The sequence below is a fragment of the Zea mays genome, chromosome 4, assembly GCF_902167145.1.
Source record: "Zea mays cultivar B73 chromosome 4, Zm-B73-REFERENCE-NAM-5.0, whole genome shotgun sequence".
Taxonomy (NCBI): domain Eukaryota; kingdom Viridiplantae; phylum Streptophyta; class Magnoliopsida; order Poales; family Poaceae; genus Zea; species Zea mays.
In genome coordinates this window covers 207,272,214-207,291,611 of record NC_050099.1, presented here as the reverse complement: position 1 = coordinate 207,291,611, position 19,398 = coordinate 207,272,214, and the positions used below count along the sequence as shown (strand labels likewise).

Sequence of the window (19,398 nt, the reverse complement as noted above, 5' to 3'; positions counted from 1 at the left end):
CAAGTTGGTTGGTCCTACTCCTAGCAAAAAAAATATTCCATACAGTATAAAATACACATACTACGTAAGTAGTACGTGCTAGATGCATGCCGAGCGCTTGCAGCTTCTTCTTCTTCTTCGTATACGTATCTTAGACAGTATGAAGCACTTCCTTTATGGCCATATGTTTACTTTCTCCTGCCCCGAGACCTGCTCAGTCCGATCTGGCGGGCCGAGCAGAGTTGCTCTCTATCTCTATCCATGTCCTTCCTTCCTAGCTAGCTGCCTAGTACTTTGCTTTTGTTCTTTGTGCAACTTGCTTTTCTTGCTGACCCCGCTTGACTGCCGTAGACTTGACCCGACTGAAGAACTGCAAAAGCAAAACTCACATGTTCTCAATTATTAGGCGAGCCGGGTAAATCTGTCAACCAAAAAAAAAATTTGTTCACCAAACCTCTCCCCAACATGCATATATATAGCACCTTCGCTGAAGCGCCGTAACGCCGTCGTGATCCGCAAGGAGCTCCCCTCGCTGGAAACAACGATTTTGTCGCTTTGTCGATCGGATGCCAATATCTACAAGTTTAGACTCCATTGTGAGGACCATCCAATTATTACTCGTGTTTAAACTCCGTAACATGACAATAATTTATATTATATGGTAGCACAAATGTTATATGTTTTTTTTAAATTTTAAAAATAATAAATAAATGTTAAAAGATCGAGTTACACTGTATATGGAGTTGGCGAGAATGGTTGGAGATGGCCTATATACAGTGCAGTATCTTTTAGGGATATAGTAAAATATAATAAAAAAAATATAGATAGGAGCAGATGTATATAGAGAGAGGAATAGTTTGAGACAGTCTTATATTAACTGAAAGTACAATCAACCCTAACCGAGGGTTTTGGTGATTTAATGACAAAACAAATAACGATACTAACAAGTTTGCTCCTAGTGTATACTCAGTATCCATAGAAACTAAAAAGAGTTAGTTAAGAATTGAAAAGGGAAGTTTCAAGGACAAAGCAATCACATCAATGATGCTTTAAAAAGACTCCATGCGACGAACGTGTAAAATTTCATACATATATATATATATATATATATATATATATATATATATATATATATATATATATATATATATATATATATATATATTGAGTCGCACGATCTATTTCTCTCTTAGTAGTTTTTGCACAGGTAACGATGTTTGCTATAACTCAAGCCTCTAAATTCAAAAGCTATTTCGAAAACCAAAATTCTTTGGACACTGTGTTCAACTGTTGTTAGGATTGAGAAACGGAAAGTGTTCTTGTTGAAAAACAGTTGAGCTTTATCAGCTGAGTTGAACTTTTTCAGCTGAGTTGAGCTTTTTCAGCTGAGTTGAGCTTCTTCAGCTGAGGTGAACTTCTTCAGCTGAGTTGAGCTTTTTTAGCTGAGCTGAACTTCTTCAGCTGAGTTGAGCTTCTTCAGCTGAGGTGAACTTCTTCAGCTGAGTTGAGCTTTTTTAGCTGAGCTGAACTTCTTCAGCTCAGTTGAGCATTTTCAGCTAAGTTGAGCTTTTTCAGCTGAGCTGAACTTCTTCAGCTTAGTTGAGCTTTTTAAGCTGAGTTGAACTTCAACTTCAACCATGAAACTCTCTGACCAAAACCAGTTGAACTTGCCTCCGGATCAGTTGAACTGGTGTTTCTCTTCTAAACTTTCTAGTCAAAACCGGTTGAAGTGGTCCCCAGGGGCAGTTCAACCGGTCACTGGGACATCTGCGTAGTCTGACCTGCAGTCTGCTAGTCTGACTGGCAGACTGTATGTCAGCTGACACCGCCCCTAGTGCCAGTTCAACCAGTGTCAGGTCTTTTTGACCAGTCTGTTCAGCAGACTGACTGTCAGCCAGGGCAGCGGTTCAACTGGTCCTTCACAGAAAAATCGACACCAACGACTCTTTTTTAGGAGAGTCTATAAATACCCCTCACATCTCTCTCCTCATAGCTGCTAGTCGCCCACACACTTACTGATCACATAACTTGAGACAAAGGCACTCCCTCTTTCCCTCTCACCCAATCTAGCTCTCAAATCAAATCGATTGAAGGAGCTCCTTTGGTGTGAGGTTTGTGCTTGTGCCCTCGGGTTTGGTTTTCCTCTCCCCTCTCATTCTCATTTGTTGAGCTTGTTACAAACACCTCTTATATGATATTGTTGTTACTACAACATGTATATGCGTCCTCCGCCAGGTACCCAGTGAGGCCTCTCCTTTCTGGCAATTGATGTCAAAGGGGGAGACATGAAGATGGGGATATTATAGTCAAGGGAGTTCATGTGGACATTTAGACTTTGCATGTGCATGTTTATTATCTAAACTATATGTTCCATGCATTTGTGGAACTATGTCTTGTATTGCTTGTGGACAAATGTTTGCATTCGAACTATCTTGTGAATGGTTGATCAAGGAGTGATTAAATTTGTTGTGCATATTACATATCATATTATTCTTGTATACCTCAATAACCATGATTGTAGGAAGATCTCCGCCAAAACTCTGATCTATTATGTGTGAGAAATCACACATGTAGGGGGAGTTATTCCTACACCCTGAGTTTCTATCCTGACTTATCTATACTTCATATGGAATTTCAAATCAGGATAAGTCACTTGAAACTCACTTCAAATCTTTCTTATACCTAGTGTGTGAGGAAGATTTGAAAAAACTAAAACTACTCTGTATGAAATATGTAGTGTTCTCATCAATTACCAAAAAGGGTAAGATTGTAAATCATCTAGCCCCTTAGTGATGTTTTGGTAATTAATGACAACCATTTGTGGACTAACAATTCTTGGAGAAATAAGAATGCAGGTTGGACCACAAAGAACAGAAAGTCTTGGAGACTTATAAGCATTGGTTGTGGATCAGGTGAAGGCAAAGGTATAACATAGGTTTTGTTTTTGCTGGTCACCAGGAGTTTAGAGAAGGAATTGACCGGATTAGTAGGCTAGATAGTCATACTATAAAGAGGGGTCAATGACTTTGGTCTGTGTAAAACTCAGTGCCTCATAGAGCATCTAGTAGTTGCATATGCATGAGGACTAACATCGCTTTCGATTTTGAGAGTTAAAATGTTTGCAAAAGCGCATTTGAAAAGTGGCTAAGTATTGGGATCGGCGGACCTTCCGGGCCAGGACGTCAGACCGTCCGCGATCCATCCAGAGGGGTCAAAAGTGTGTCCACTTTGGACGGGTCCGGTATGTTTGTACTGTGGACCGCCTGAGCCTTGGGGCTAGACTGTCCGCAGTCCTGACTAGAGAGAACCTGAGTTTGCACAAGTTTCTGTGTGGTTGTGCGGACTGTCCGGTCGGGGTCGATGGATCGTCCACAGGTGCCAAATTAGATTTAGGTAGGGACTGTGTGTTTTGGGCATTTGAACTATAGGCTGTCCGGGGTTTTAGCCCAAACAGTACTAACTCCCTGGCGCGGACCGTTCGGCACTGAAGGGCAGATCGTCCGCTAGTGTAAATCAACTTGGTTAGTGCTATGATATTTTAAGTTTCCATGTCTCGGACCGTCGGACGTGATTGTCGGACCGTCTGGACTTGACTTTTTCTGACAACGTTTCAAACCAGGAATATAGTCGTTACTTGTACGGCGGACTGTCTGGCCGTAGGGCGCGGGTCGTCCACGTATGCGCAGAAAGTGTGCTTCAAGCATATAACAGGTAGAATTGTGAGGTGGGCTATAAATAGAAGTGGAGCTCGTGCGTGAGGACTCTCTTGATCATTGCTAGCATACATTGAGCTCATTTGTGATCTTCTAACTCATTCTCTCACACTCTTTGCTTAAGATTGCATTCTAGTGAGAGATTGAGAGCCCCTAGTGCATTTGCATCCATTGGTGGTTCTTGAGGTACTAGGTGGTACACCGAGCAAGCGTCACCGACTTGTTACTCTTGAAGGTAGCCACCTCCTAGACGGCTCGAGTGTTGTCCCCGTCCAGCTCTTGGTGAAGATTGTGGATGATCCGCGGTGTTTATTGTTAGGGGTTCATGCCTACCTCGCTGGGGCGACAAAGGCAAGCTAGTAGAATCGAGGCATTTAGTGATTTCTTTTCCATTTGGCTCAAAGATCAAGCTGCGTCTTGATAAAGGAGCAAGTGAGAGCTTGAAGTCCACCACAACGTGGATTAGGGGTGATCGACAAATTATCGATACCACGGGATAAAACTCGGTGTCATTTTCTTCACTCTTTACTTATTACTTTGCAAATAGTTATTAATTTGTGTATTGTCTCTCATTTCTAGCACTGCCATAATTGTTCATCATAGTTTGCTTACTTGGCATAGCTAGGGAATTTATATCTCTTGTCGTATTGATTAAATTTGTCTAGTGTCTTTGATTTTAGTTAAAACAGTCTATTCAACCCCCCCTCTAGTCGTTGTCCTAGATCCTACACACGTACATTGAAATATAGCATAGGTAGAAACTGAAGCCTAAAAGCTGAATACACCAACAATCCAGTCTATTCTGGTTCAGTTCAGTTCGGGTTCGATCTTCGACTTTAAAATGGCCACCCCTAGATCCACCACTTGAATGATAACATTCTTTAAAAAAGTTGAGTTTTAATATTAGAAAAATAGTTAAAATTATCTATATCTTATTCATCGTATTTGGTATAGACTCTTCGGTTAGGTTCAAATTTAGTTCTATATACAATGTAATAGTATATATATATAGGGGCGAACTAATGGAAGCCCAGGGCTTCCATTAGTACAGGAAGCCCCAACCAAGTATACCTACGCGCAGGTAGGCGTGCACGGTTCTGGCTCAGACAGACTTCAGCGTAAATCGTGAACCAAACCAGCGTAAATTACTACGAATTTTAGCGTAAATCGTAGATCCATTTCATAACGACGAATGGGACCAAACATTACGACGTAAAAATCGCGCGCTTCCGATCGAGCGCGGGTTCTGGATCGGCCGATTTTTTTGCGTAAAACGTGAACCGAAACAGCGTAAATGGGTATGAATTTTAGCGTAAATCATAGATCTGTTTCGTAACGAGGAATGAGACCCATAAATTACGACGTAAAAATCGCGCGCGTCCGATCGTGCGTGGGTTCTGGCTCGGAAGAATTTTTGCGTAAAATATGAACCAAAACAACGTAAATGTGTACAAATTTTAGCGTAATCGTAAATTTGTTTCATAACGACGAATGTGGCCCAAAAATTACGCCGTAAAAATCGCGCGCGGGTTATGGCTCGGGCGGATTTTTGCGTAAAATGTGATCCAAAATAGCGTAAATGGGTGTGAATTTTAGCATAAATCGTTGATCGTTTTCGTAACGAATTACAGAGTTTAAATCGCACATGTTTTAGCGTTAGTTTTCGTGCATGTCGCATAGAAGTTTTTGAACGTAAAACACATCGACAGGACCATTTATTATGTAACAACCAAAAGGCAACACATGGTTCAGATCTCAAAAATAAGAAACCTGACATTTCATATCCGTGAACCCATAAATGATATACAAAATACGATAATGAGTGACACAATGATGCTCAGGATGTTAAAAAGATCTATCATTCATGTCGCACACATCAATCAAGAACGATGTCATAAATATAACAAAGATGGCAGATGCCATGCCATAAATCATGTCAATATATGTGCATACTGAACCAATAACAGAAAACACAATTGAAAAAACAAAATCATCAGAACACTTGGCTTCTGCTATAAAAATGCTTCTTATGCTTCTTTGTAGCCTATACATAGTTCCTCTATATGCTTTTATGATTCCTGAAAGAAATAGCATAAGTGAGATGAAAATGAAAGAATACAGTCCAAAACTTTAGTAACTTACTTCTTTATCCTCTAACATTTCTTTAGAACAATTATTATACATTTCTAGTACCACAATCGAGCCATTCAAAAATTTTAAAGCCCAATGTTTTCCTGTTTACCCCATGAAAAGGAAGAACACGATGCCAAATAAGCGTGCACACACACAATGGATATAAACTTGACTGAGTTCAGCTACATGCATCTCCATGGATACCCTCAATTCCATTTCTGGTATAAATTGCAAAGTAAGTACCAAATGCCACACCAGGAAATACATAGAGGAAATGAAAGTGCATAGTAGCTGCTCAAGTATATAATAAACCATTATGTTGCTAGCATTTCAGACAGAAGATAAAAGAAAATATCTAATACCATGATAATGCAAACCATTACAATATGTTATATAATGCATTATGAGCAACGAAGAAGACTATTCCAGCTAGAACACAAGCTTCAATTGCTTGTGGATAGATGATGCCAGCAACATAAATCATATATAACAAGTGTTTGTTAACCAACAAAGTTGCATATCACCCATTCGCAGGTATCGGTTCTCAATCAAAATCAAATCAAATTTCTTACACAACATAATCTAAAGGATCTCATCCCACAACACCATCCAACACCTACAAAACCCCCATACCCATTCAACAAATAATTATGATTAACAAATTTACCACTTCAGATAGCAAGAAAAATCTTAGCGCACATTCTTAGTTAGTTCTTACTGTTGTTAATAAGGGCCATCAGGCGGAGGTAATGAATGGTCAGTTGATCATAAAGCAACACACTATACAAACCTAAAGGATCCAAGACGAGCAGTCTATGTACGTTGCTTGCCTTAGCAAACCAGCGGACAAACCCTGCCAACGAAAAGTGTAGGAACTGTTAAGTTTTGACATACTATATATGGATACTATCATAAATTTATGACAGTTCAACCAAAAAAAATATGTTATCAATTACAAAGCTAGACCATTAAAGAAAATTGTGAGGCTAAAATAATGTAAGTCGTTATTACATTGAATACAGGGACCAAAACTTATTGACAAAAGGTTCTAATAGCCCTGTTAATTCATCTATTTTCTTCTGGGACATTTATCTCCTTTTTGCTATTTTTTCTTGAACTATTTGTGCATGTAATACAGACTAAGCACATTCTTAGAATCTAGATGTTAAAAAGGCTATCAAATCTAAAGAATGTTTGTGGAGAAAAAACATATATAACAAACAAAAAAATAATAGATGTCATACCTAGCAGAAAACACAATTCAAAAACTATATTCTTTGATACTGAGTATACTATCATTGTCAGCCATATAAAAAAAGATAATCACCTATTCCTACAGCTGGCAGAACTGAATTTGAAGCAGCAGAACTTATTATCTGGAGGCAATCATTTTTATGACCAGTACGCCAATGCAGTGCCTGAGAAACAGCAATCAAGAGCCATCAATCTAAAATATAAGTTTGTATCAACTGTCAGAAACGAATTGATGGACACTAAAGTTTGGCATACATACCTGATGTTTCTCAGAATAGTTGCTACTGAAAATCAAAGGCGAAGTTTGAAGATCATTTGTTCTTGCCTGTTGAAGCCAACTGAAGATTGGAGGTATTTCCCATGACCCAGTAAATTTTTTGCCCCGCATCCAGAGGGGAATACTCTTGGGATATTGCTAGTAAAGCCACCACCAGTGATGTGGGCTAGTCCTTTCACACCACCTTTGCTAATAATCTCAAGCACCTGTTTTTATTTCACAAAACAATAAATTAAAATTTCTGTAAAATTATGAAGGAAATATGAGGCATAGAAACACATAAACAAACCTAACCTGCTTAACATAGATGAAGGTTGGTGCCATTAGAGCTTCACCAACTGTAGTTGTTATGCCATCATTTCTTGGGAGCTAATCATCCAAAGAAAGTCCACTTTTCTCAGTACTCCTTAAAATTGAAGGTTTTCAACCATCATTAACCAGATACAATGATGTTCAACAAATAGGAAGAGATAAAAAATAAATAAATTCATCAATCAAATGATATATTACAATACCTTCTAACAAGAGAGAACCCGTTAGAATGAACACCACTGGAAGGAAGACCTATAAGCACATCTCCCTTAACAATGTTTTTCCATCAATGATTTTATCCTTCTTCACAACACCCACAGCAAAACCACTTAGATCATATTCACCCTCTGCATAGAAACCAGGCATTTCTGCTGTCTGTAATGATCAATTGTTCAATAATCAGTTTAAGTGTTTTTGGATTTTCATAAAAGTAATGCACATGTAATGATTCAGGAAGATTCATTTGCATCTGTATGGAATTAAAGGCATAAAAAGAAAAAAAACAGAATTTTGTTATACTGATATTATCAATCAAGTAGTACGCTTCAAACATAAACATTAAAATCCCTGCTTCTTAGTAAAGGGATTCTGGCAGATAAACAATGCAACAATGGTGGACAGTATGGCAGTTTAAGACATTTGATCCATTCATATGCAACTACTAAACTTACAAGGGTAATACTGCATGGTTGAATTGTCGAGTCCTAGTAATTCAATTCCAAAAACATCTTACCTCCCCTCCTAGGAGAGCACAATCTGATTGTTCGCAGCCATCCCTAATCCCCTTGATAACCTACAAAATTTACATAGTACTTATGGGAAAATTGAGCAGATGACTAGCTAAATAAGTATGAGTAGGGCAAAAATTATTTTGTTTAAGTGAGAAAATAAAGTGGGACTACCTTCTCTGCAAGATCAACATCAAGCTTGCTCGTTGCATAGTAATCTAGGAAGAACAATGGTTTTGCACCTAGAGTTACAATGTCATTGACGCTCATTGCCACCTGTCACAATAACCTAAATCCATTCAGACAATTTTCGACAGAGATAAGGAAAACAACGTTGTGGTTAATCTTACCAGGTCAATGTCGATTGTATCATGAATACCAGTTTCGAAAGCAAGCTTCAGCTTTGTCCCCACCCCATCGGTGCTAGCAATAAGATAATCGTCATCTGTTCAAATAAACCAACAGGTAAGCACCAAGAACGTTAAATTTGCCCCTCACCAGCTAAAATTGATGATTAGTTTATAATTAATCAACACCCATTATTAAACCAACTTATTTTTTCTCACTCCCTTCTTGAACTGCAAATCGCGGAACAACGTATAACAATCCTCACCAAAGGCTGGTTTTTTTAAAAAATAGATAAGTTAGCAAAGATAAAAGTGATGCCAGCGCATTACTGTCGGGTCAGGGGCCGTTGGGCGGATCTGCGGTGGCGACGACGTGAGGATGAGGGCTGAGGAGGCGTGACTCGCCACCACCGGCCTCTAGGCGATGCGCCGACCATCAGATTGTCCCTGTAGCAGATCTGTTGTGTGTGTGTGTGTGGGGGGGGGGGGGGGGGGGGGGGGGGGGGGGGGGGTTGCAAGCAACGCAGATCCAGGCGCCGCCGGGGGCGCGGCCTTGTGCTTGCCAGATCCAGCTACCGCCGCCCGATGTCCTTCTCCTTGCCTTCCACTGTAGGCGCCGGAGCAGTGGGCAGTGGAGGCCTAGCGGGGAGGCGGGGCGGCACGGAAAGGGCGGTCGACTGCTCGGGCAGCGCTCGCCCGTGGCAGCCATAGGGGCGGTGGAGGATGCGCGGGGTGGCAGAGCGGCACGAGGTGGCTGGGAGGCGCGACCGGCAGTGGAGGCCGAGTGGTGCACGAAGACGACGGTGAGAGGTGGGGGCGATGGCGACTGTGGATGTGGATGGACCATAGCGGTTTAGGTTTTTGCGTTGCTGATGGGGATGGGGATATAGGGTGGAGGTGGATGGTGGATTCGTGGGCCGTGCGGGGTTCGGTTGTATAGAATTGGTGTGGCTGGACCAAAGGTTGACTAGGGCTTCCTATAGTAATTGAGAGTCTAGAGCTCTTAATAGATATACTATATATATATTAACTAATCTGATAAATTTAGATTTTTCTCGTTCAATGTGAGGTCTTTCTTCTAAATTTTTATAGTGTTGGCATAATAAATCGGAACATGCAAAAGTAGAATTTTGCTTTTGCAGTTCTGCAGTCGGGTCCAAGTCTACGCTAGGGTCAGCAGGAAAAGCAAGTTGCACAAAGAACAAAAGCGAGTAGCCAGCTAGGAAGGGCATGGATCGACGGAGACAATAGCTCACAACTTCAAGTGGAGCAATAGGGCGGGAGCTTGGACATCGGTCCGGTGGCGCAATAGGGAGGAGAAAGGGGCGCCGTTGGAAGCCGCCTTGAAAGGAGGAAAAACAGCGAGCGCTCGGGAGTATGTACGGGCCACTTGGGGTGTGGTGCCGAACGTAAGCAGGCCCACGTGCAATCAGTGGTGCCAGTGGACTGGATACATAGCACATGCATGCAAATAAGCGTTTATAGACAGACTCGGAGTATTTTATTTAAATGGAGCAACGACAACGATCCCCACACATGTTCATCAGCTACAGCTAGCCCTTGAGAGCTCTCTCTCTTTTTTTTTTTTGAGAGCAGATAGATGGGTGATTCCACTAGTACGGGCTTCGCGGCGGCCCTGGAGCTGTGGCAAGAACACCAGCTGAGCATCCTCGTCGTCGCGAGCCTCGCCATCCAGTGGTTCCTCTTCGTCTTCGCCCCGCTTCGACAGCATCGGATCCCAGGTCTGCTCAGGCTCTCCATCTGGCTGGCCTACCTGGGCAGCGACGCCGTGGCCATCTACGCCCTCGCCACCCTCTTCAACTCCCACCGGTGCGACACCGACACCGGCCGCCCCGGCGTGGAGCTGCTGTGGGCGCCAATCCTGCTGGTGCACCTGGGCGGCCAGGACAGCATCACGGCCTACAACATCGAAGACAACGAGCTATGGCGGCGGCATGTCGTAACAGCGGTGTCTCAGGTAAGCTCAGCAATGCAGTCTCCTAAAAGTTTACTTTTAGCTTTTGAATTGAATTGGTTAGATGTCACGAATTCGAATCCTGATAAATACTATTTATAACCCCACCTCTTATTTCTTATTTCCACGTTTGTATTTTTGGATAGCTTTTGAATTGAATTGGTTAGTATGTCCACCACTCTAACACCAATAAGCTAGAAAGAACCACTCTATGTGCACTGCCACTGCATGCACTTGTCTTGTAGTCCTAATCAGAAAAACAAAACTTTATCTAGGGTGATAATGAGCTCTAAATTTTACGCTATAAAATTTAAGGATCGAATTAAGTTATGATCAGACTCTATTTATATTTATTTTTGAACTAAAAATTATTTAAGAACCTTAATTTATTGTGAATAAACATTTGGAACATGATCCGTTACCATCCCTAACTCTGCCATTGCCTCCTGGTCTTGTTGAACTGGGCCATAAACATTAATGTAATCATCACCCAAACCAGATTATTGTCGCACTTGTTAACCTTAGCAGTTTCGATGCTTAGCTAGAGACTAGAGTAGAGAACATTAGAGGAGGAGGTTCCATTCCACTATCGCTTTTAAAGTGCTGCAAATGCTCACTCTGGTCTGGTGCCGTGCTTTGACAGGTCGCCGCTGCGATCTATGTGTTCGTCAAGGCGTGGCCGAAATCCCTGGTGACTACTGCTCACCAAGCAGTTAACCAAGCCACCCTTGACAAGGTAAATGCCATCCAGGCCCATAACGAAGAGATGGAGGCTTACGGGAGAATCTTCACACCAGCACTTCTTCTGTTCTTCTGCGGGATCACCAAATGCGTGTTCAAGCCCTGGGACCTCAAGAGAGTCAGCGTCAACAGCCTCGTCGACTCTTCATCGGGCTCGGAAGAGAAGGGCGGCGAGAGTGAGATGAATTCGCTTCAGGGGTACGTGGGAGCTGCGACACGGTATTTCGAGTCCCGCGGCCATGGCAGAGGAGCAGGACTGCAGGAGGATGACGGCGACGACGACACTTGTAAAGCAGGGGAAGTTTGGAAGCCCTACAACCTATGCGTGGACCTGGCGCCCCCTTACTCCGGCCGGCTGAGCTGCCTGAAACACCTGGCGCGCAGCCCAGCGGACGAAGCCCATCGCCTGGTGAAATCCAGCCTCTCCGCGACGTTCCACCAGCTCTACACCAAGGAATCGCTGAAGCTGCACGACATCTCGCATTTCGTCTTCACGAACAACGCCGCCTTGAACCGCTGGAAGGTGCTCACCTCGGCTCGAGGGCTCCGGACGGTAGCCGCGGCCACGCTGCTCGGTGCGATCGCGGTGTTCCACTACGGCGGCGGCGCCGCCGACCAGGTCAAGGCCGACGTCACCGTCACGTACGCGCTGCTGTGGTCTGCGTTTGTGATGGAGTACGTCTTGCCCACCGTGATCCACCATACGTTCGGCAGGGTACAGCGGCTGTTCACCGGGCACCGGACGTGGCCGGACCAGGTCGCGCAGTACAACCTCATGGGGTACGTGGCACGCAGAAGGAAGCACTCGTGGCTCATGGAGGTGGTAGGCTGGCTCGGCTGCAGGGACCTGGTCGACCAGCTATGGACCATGGACCCGTGCAAGGGCGCTTCGTCCAGGGAGATCACCGGCCTTGTCCACGGCCACGTCGCCGGAGGGTGGATGGAGGGTCACATAGCCGGCGCGGACTCGTTCCGGGCGTTCAACGACTACCGGGGACAGTGGACTCTCAACAACAGCAGCGTGCCATCCATGGTACTGATGAGCGTGTCGAGGCCGTTCGACGAGAGCGTCCTCGTCTGGCACCTCGCCACCGACTTCTGCTTCCACCTCCTCCAGGAGGACCCGTCCCCCTCCAGCGCCACCGCCCGCCGTTGCAGGGAGATGTCCAACTACATGGCGTACCTCCTCTTCGTCAAGCCGGAGATGCTGATGCCCGGTGCCCGACGCAGCCTGTTCAGGGACACCTGCGGCGAGCTCGTGGGCCTGCTCGGGGAGGACCGTCCTGGCGCGCCGCGGGCACGGGGAAAGAGAGGCCTCGCGCACAAGGTCGTCCAGCTGCTCAAGAGGGACGACGGCGGCGGCGTCCTGGGCTCAGCAGGCGTCGGCGTCGTTCGCCGGGCTTGGTGCGTAGCCGAGGATCTCATGGACTCGCACAGGGGCAGCGAGGAGAAGATGTGGGCCGTGATCCAGGGCGTGTGGGTGGAGATGCTCTGCTTCTCGGCCAGCAGGTGCAAAGGCTACCTGCACGCCAAAGGCTTGGGAACGGGCGGGGAGTACCTGTCCTACGTATGGCTCCTGCTCTTGTACATGGGGATGGAGACCTTGGCGGAGAAGATGCAGAGGACGGAGCTGTATGAGGGCCCCACTGCAGCAGCGTCGTCCATCAGTGGCCACAATGTTTGATACCGCTCGGTCTAACTCTTTGGAAGGAGTCTAATCCTCTCAAGTTTAGATAAATTTTAAGATAATAATGTTTATTGTTAGATATGTCTATAGATGGTCAATAAGCATGAGGACCGTGAGTCCGGCACGAAGCCCGCTCTTTGCGCTCGGTCCGAGCCCGGCACGGCCCAGTTCTATGTGGGCCTGGGCTGGCCCGGTACGAACAAGCAGGCCGGGCTCGGACAGTAAACTAAGCACGGTGGGTTAGCACGGCACGACCCGTTTACCTTTACGCCCGCTTTTTTTACACTAAAACGTGCTTACCGGCCCGCATAACCCGCTTTTCGGCCTGTTTTTTTCGTGCTAAACGGGTCGGCCCGACCCGTTTAGGCCCGTTGCGAGCCGGGCTCGGACAGGAAATTGAGCCCGCGTGCTTAGACGGACCGTCTCGGTTTTCTAACCGTGCCTGGCGGGCCGGGCCGGGCAACCCGTTTGGCCATCTCTAGATATGTCCGGCCAGGCCGTAGACAAATGTGTTTCTTCTGGTTATTGAGAGCACCTAGAGGGGGTAAATAGGTGATCCTGTAAAACTTGAAAACGTAAGCCACAAAAACTTGGTTAAGCGTTAGCACAGTAAATGCCAAGTGGCTAGAGAGGAGTCTCAACAAAACACAATAACCACAAGAAATCAATCACAGAGATGACACGGTGGTTATCCCGTGGTTCGGCCAAGACCAACGCTTGCCTACTCCACGTTGTGGCGTCCCAACGGACGAGGGTTGCAATCAACCCCTCTCAAGCGGTCCAAAGACCCACTTGAATACCACTGTGTTTTGCTTGCTTTTCTCAATCCCGTTTGCGAGGAATCTCTACAACTTGGAGCCTCTCGCCCTTACACTTTAAGTTCACAAAGAAGCACAGAGCAAGGGAGGATTAGCAACGCACACAAGACCCAAGAATCAGAGTGTCAACACGCACACAAGTCGCAACAAGAGCTCGCAACACAACCCAATGAGTTCACAACTCCACTAGAGCTCTATATGCTATCACAATGAAACAAATGCGCGGAATCGAGGTCTTGGTGCTTAGGAATGTTGTAGGAATGCTTGGTTAGCTCCTCCATGCGCCTAGGGGTCCCTTTTATAGCCCCAAGGCAGCTAGGAGCCGTTGAGAGCATTCTAGGAAGGCTGATCTTGCCTTCTGTCGACTGGCGCACCAGACAGTCCGGTGCACACCGGACACTGTCCGGTGCCCGATTTCCTTCCAAAAATGGCGCAGTCGACCGTTGGTAGCCTGGGAGCCGTTGGCGCACTGGACATGTCCGGTGCACACCGGACAGTCCGGTGCCCCCTTCTAGCGGTTGGCTCGGCCACGTGTCCCGCGCAGATCGCGCGGCCGACCGTTGGCTCACCGGACAGTCCGGTGCACACCGGACAGTCCGGTGAATTATAGCCGTACGTCGCCGATGAATTCCCGAGAGCGACGAGTTCGCCTGTGAACGACCCACCAGACAGTCCGGTGCACCACCGGACAGTCCGGTGAATTATAGCCGTACACCGCCGTCGAAGTCCCGAGAGCAGCCTTTTCGCCAGAACCAGCCTGGCGCACCGGACACTGTCCGGTGCACCACCGGACAGTCCGGTGCTCCCAGACTGAGCATATCTTGGCTGCTCGAGCCAAGGCATTTTCAATTGGATTTTTCCTGTTTCCAGCACTTAGACACAATACATTAGTCCATAAAACAATGTACTAAGTCTGAGAAACATACCTTTATCCTTGATTTGTACATTGTCCACCTTTTTACACTTAGGCACTTGTGTTGGACACTAAATCACCAAAATACTTAGAAATGGCCCAAGGGCACATTTCCCTTTCAATCTCCCCCTTTTTGGTGATTTATGCCAACACAACATAAAGCTAGTAGAACAAGTACAAAATCAATTCAAATAAGAACTCAAAATTGTTTTGATTCAATTTTGACATATATGGATCATTCTATGCCACCACTTGGTTTGTTTTTGCAAATCAAACTCAAATTCCTATCTCTAAGTCAAATCCACTTGTAGAGACAAAAAGAGAGGTATTCCAACGAAATTTGATCAAGGTTTTCAAAAACTCCCCCTTTTTCCATAATCAACACTTCTCCCCACAAGAGGCCAACTTTTGACATAAGAGACAATAAAAGAGTTTTGACAAACCAAAAGCTCTAATCTACTATTTTCAAAATTTCTCAAGTGGTAGCTGATCCATCTATTGCTTTGGCCTTTATTTTCTCCCCCTTTGGCATCAAGCACCAAAACGGGATCAATCTTGGCCCTTTAACCCTATTGCCTCACCAAAATCTTCGACTAAGAGCAAATAGGCAATAAGAGTATAAAGATGAACTTGGAAAAGTTACTCTTTTCATCGGAGTGCAGTGGAAGTCTTGCATGGTCCAAGTCCACCTTTCCCTTTCAATCCTCCTTTAAGACTAAAACAACCAAACTCAAGTACATGGTTAGTCTCAAAGGGTCAAGTTGTAGCACAGCTCCCCCTAAATATGTGCATCACTTGCAAAAGGACTTGTGAGGTCCAGGGAGTGTTTGTACAACTTGAGCACCACAATAAGCAACAAAATGCAGAATGAACATGATCAAAGGCATAAACACATGTATGCTACAATTCAATCCAAGTTCCGCGAATCTAGGACATTTAGCTCACTACGCAGCCTGCAAAAGGTCTTTTCATCTAAAGGCTTAGTGAAGATATCGGCTAGCTGGTTCTCGGTGCTAACATGAAACACTTCGATATCTCCCTTTTGCTGGTGGTCTCTCAAAAAGTGATGCCGGATGTCAATGTGCTTTGTGCGGCTGTGCTCAACAGGATTTTCCACTATTCGGATAGCACTCTCATTGTCACATAGGAGTGGGACTTTGCTCAGATTGTAGCCAAAGTCCCGGAGGGTTTGCCTCATCCAAAGTAGTTGCGCACAACACTGTCCTGCGGCAACGTACTCGGCCTCAGCGGTGGATAGGGCAACGGAAGTTTGTTTCTTAGAGTTCCACGACACCAGGCACCTTCCTAAGAATTGGCACGTCCCCGATGTACTCTTCCTATCGACCTTACATCCAGCATAGTCGGAATCTGAGTACCCAATCAAGTCAAAGTTAGACCCCTTTGGATACCAGATCCCGAAGCAAGGCGTAGCGACTAAATATCGAAGAATTCGCTTCACAGCCACTAAGTGACACTCCTTAGGATCGGATTGAAATCTAGCACACATGCATACGCTAAGCATAATATCCGGTCTACTAGCACATAAATAAAGCAAAGAACCTATCATGGACCGGTATGCTTTTTGATCAACGGACTTACCTCCTTTATTGAGATCGGTGTGTCCGTCAGTTCCCATCGGCGTCTTTGCGGGCTTGGCGTCCTTCATCCCAAACCGCTTTAGCAAGTCTTGCGTGTACTTTGTTTGGGAGATGAAAGTGCCGTCCTTGAGTTGCTTCACTTGGAACCCAAGGAAGTAGTTCAACTCGCCCATCATCGACATCTCGAATTTCTGCGTCATCACCCTGCTAAACTCTTCACAAGACTTTTGGTTAGTAGAACCAAATATTATGTCATCGACATAAATTTGGCACACAAAAAGATCACCATCGCAAGTCTTAGTAAAAAGCGTTGGATCGGCTTTCCCAACCTTGAAAGCATTAGCGATTAAGAAGTCTCTAAGGCATTCATACCATGCTCTTGGGGCTTGCTTAAGTCCATAGAGCGCCTTAGAGAGCTTACACACGTGGTTGGGGTACCGTTCATCCTCGAAGCCAGGGGGTTGCTCCACGTACACTTCCTCCTTGATCGGTCCGTTGAGGAAAGCGCTCTTCACATCCATTTGGTACAACCTGAAAGAATGGTGAGCGGCATATGCTAGCAAGATACGAATTGATTCTAGCCTAGCCACAGGAGCAAAAGTCTCCTCAAAGTCCAAACCTGCGACTTGGGCATAACCTTTTGCCACAAGTCGAGCCTTGTTCCTCGTCACCACCCCGTGCTCGTCCTGTTTGTTGCGGAACACCCACTTGGTTCCCACAACATTTTGCTTGGGACGAGGCACCAGTGTCCAAACTTCATTGCGCTTGAAGTTGTTGAGTTCCTCCTACATGGCCAACACCCAGTCCGGATCTAGCAAGGCCTCTTCTACCCTGAAAGGCTCAATAGAAGGGACAAAGGAGTAATGCTCACAGAAATTAACTAATCTTGAACGAGTAGTTACTCCCTTGCTAATATCACCCAATATTTGGTCGACGGGATGATCCCTTTGGATCGTTGCTCGAACTTGGGTTGGAGGTGCCTGAGATGCTTCTTCCTCTTCAACTTGAACATCCTGTGCTCCCCCTTGATCATGCGCCTCCACTTGAGGTACCTGTTCGTCATCTTGGGTTGGGGGATGCACCATAGTTGAGGAAGACGGTTGATCTTGCTCCAATTGTTCCTGAGGCCGTACATCTCCAATCGCCATGGTGCGTATCGCGGCCGTTGGAACGTCTTCTTCATCTACATCATCAAGATCAACAACTTGCTCTCTTGGAGAGCCATTAGTCTCATCAAATACAACGTCGCTAGAGACTTCAACCAAACCCGATGATTTGTTGAAGACCCTATACGCCTTTGTATTTGAATCGTAACCTAATAAAAACCCTTCTACAGCTTTGGGAGCAAATTTAGAGGTTCTACCTTTCTTCACAAGAATATAACACTTGCTCCCAAATACACGAAAATAAGAAACATTGGGTTTGTTACCAGTCAGCAGCTCATATGAGGTCTTCTTGAGGAGACGGTGAAGGTAGACCCTGTTGATGGCGTGGCAAGCTGTGTTCACGGCTTCCGACCAAAAACGCTCGGGGGTCTTGAACTCTCCAAGCATAGTCCTCGCCATATCGATGAGCGTCATGTTCTTCCTCTCTACCACACCATTTTGTTGAGGTGTGTAGGGAGCGGAGAACTCGTGCTTGATCCCCTCCTCCTTAAAGAACTCCTCCACTTGAAGATTCTTGAATTCGGACCCGTTGTCGCTCCTTATCTTCTTCACCTTGAGCTCAAACTCATTTTGAGCTCTCCTGAGGAAGCGCTTGAGGGTCCCTTGGGTTTCAGACTTATCCTGCAAAAAGAACACCCAAGTGAAGCGGGAAAAGTCATCAACAATAACTAGACCATACTTACTTCCTCCTATGCTCAGATAGGCGACGGGTCCAAAGAGGTCCATATGCATCAGCTCCAGAGGTCTTGAAGTGGTCATCACATTCTTGCTGTGATGTGCTCCTCCCACTTGTTTACCTGCTTGACAAGCTGCACAAGGTCTATCTTTTTCGAAATGTACATTGGTTAGACCTATCACGTGTTCTCCCTTTAGAAGCTTGTGGAGGTTCTTCATCCCCACATGTGCTAAGCGGCGATGCCACAACCAGCCCATGCAAGTCTTAGCCATTAAGCATGCATCTAGACCGACCTCTTCTTTTGCAAAATCAACTAAATAAAGTTTGCCGTCTAGTACACCCTTAAAAGCTAGTGAACCATCACATCTTCTAAAGACAGACACATCTACATTTGTAAATAGACAATTATATCCCATATTACATAATTGACTGACAGATAGTAAATTATATCCAAGAGACTCAACTAAAAACACATTAGAGATAGAGTGCTCATTAGATATTGCAATCTTGCCTAAACCTTTCACCTTGCCTTGGTTCCCATCACCGAAAATGATTGAATCTTAGGAATCCTTATTCTTGACGTAGGAGGTGAACATCTTCTTTTCCCCCGTCATATGGTTTGTGCATCCGTTGTCGATAATTCAGCTTGAACCCCCGGATGCATAAACCTGCAAGGCAAATTTAGGCTTGGGTCTTAGGTACCCAACTCTTGTTGGGTCCTACAAGGTTAGTTACAATTGCCTTAGGGACCCAAATGCAAGTTTTATCACCCTTGCATTTTGCCCCTAATTTCCTAGCAACTATCTTCCTATCCTTTCTACAAATAGCAAAGGAAGCATGTAAAGCATGATAAATTGCAGAGGGACCATTCATAACTTTTCTAGGAACATGAATAATATTCTTTCTAGGCACATGATGAATATTTTTCCTAGGCATATCTCTACCATGCATATAGGAAGAACTGGAAGCATACATAGCATAAGAATCATAGGCATGTGAATCAAAAGCATTACAACTCCTATGAGACTGTCTTCTATCATTGTACATAAAAGCATGGTTCTTTTTAGTACTACTTGCCATA

General features: G+C 45.1%; 1 protein-coding gene and 1 pseudogene across 1 annotated transcript; one reads left to right on the top strand and one right to left on the bottom strand.

The window, feature by feature from the left end:
- Positions 1-5,496: 5,496 nt before the first annotated feature.
- On the bottom strand, positions 5,497-9,590 carry LOC103655868 (uncharacterized; annotated as a pseudogene).
- A 388-nt stretch (positions 9,591-9,978) lies between these two features.
- LOC103654518 (OSJNBb0045P24.5-like protein) lies at positions 9,979-13,270 on the top strand. The gene is made up of 2 exons (XM_008681348.3): positions 9,979-10,721; positions 11,362-13,270. Exons 1-2 carry the CDS (start codon positions 10,344-10,346, stop codon positions 13,141-13,143), a joined length of 2,160 nt encoding a protein of 719 aa, XP_008679570.1. The 5' UTR covers positions 9,979-10,343; the 3' UTR covers positions 13,144-13,270.
- Positions 13,271-19,398: the final 6,128 nt, after the last annotated feature.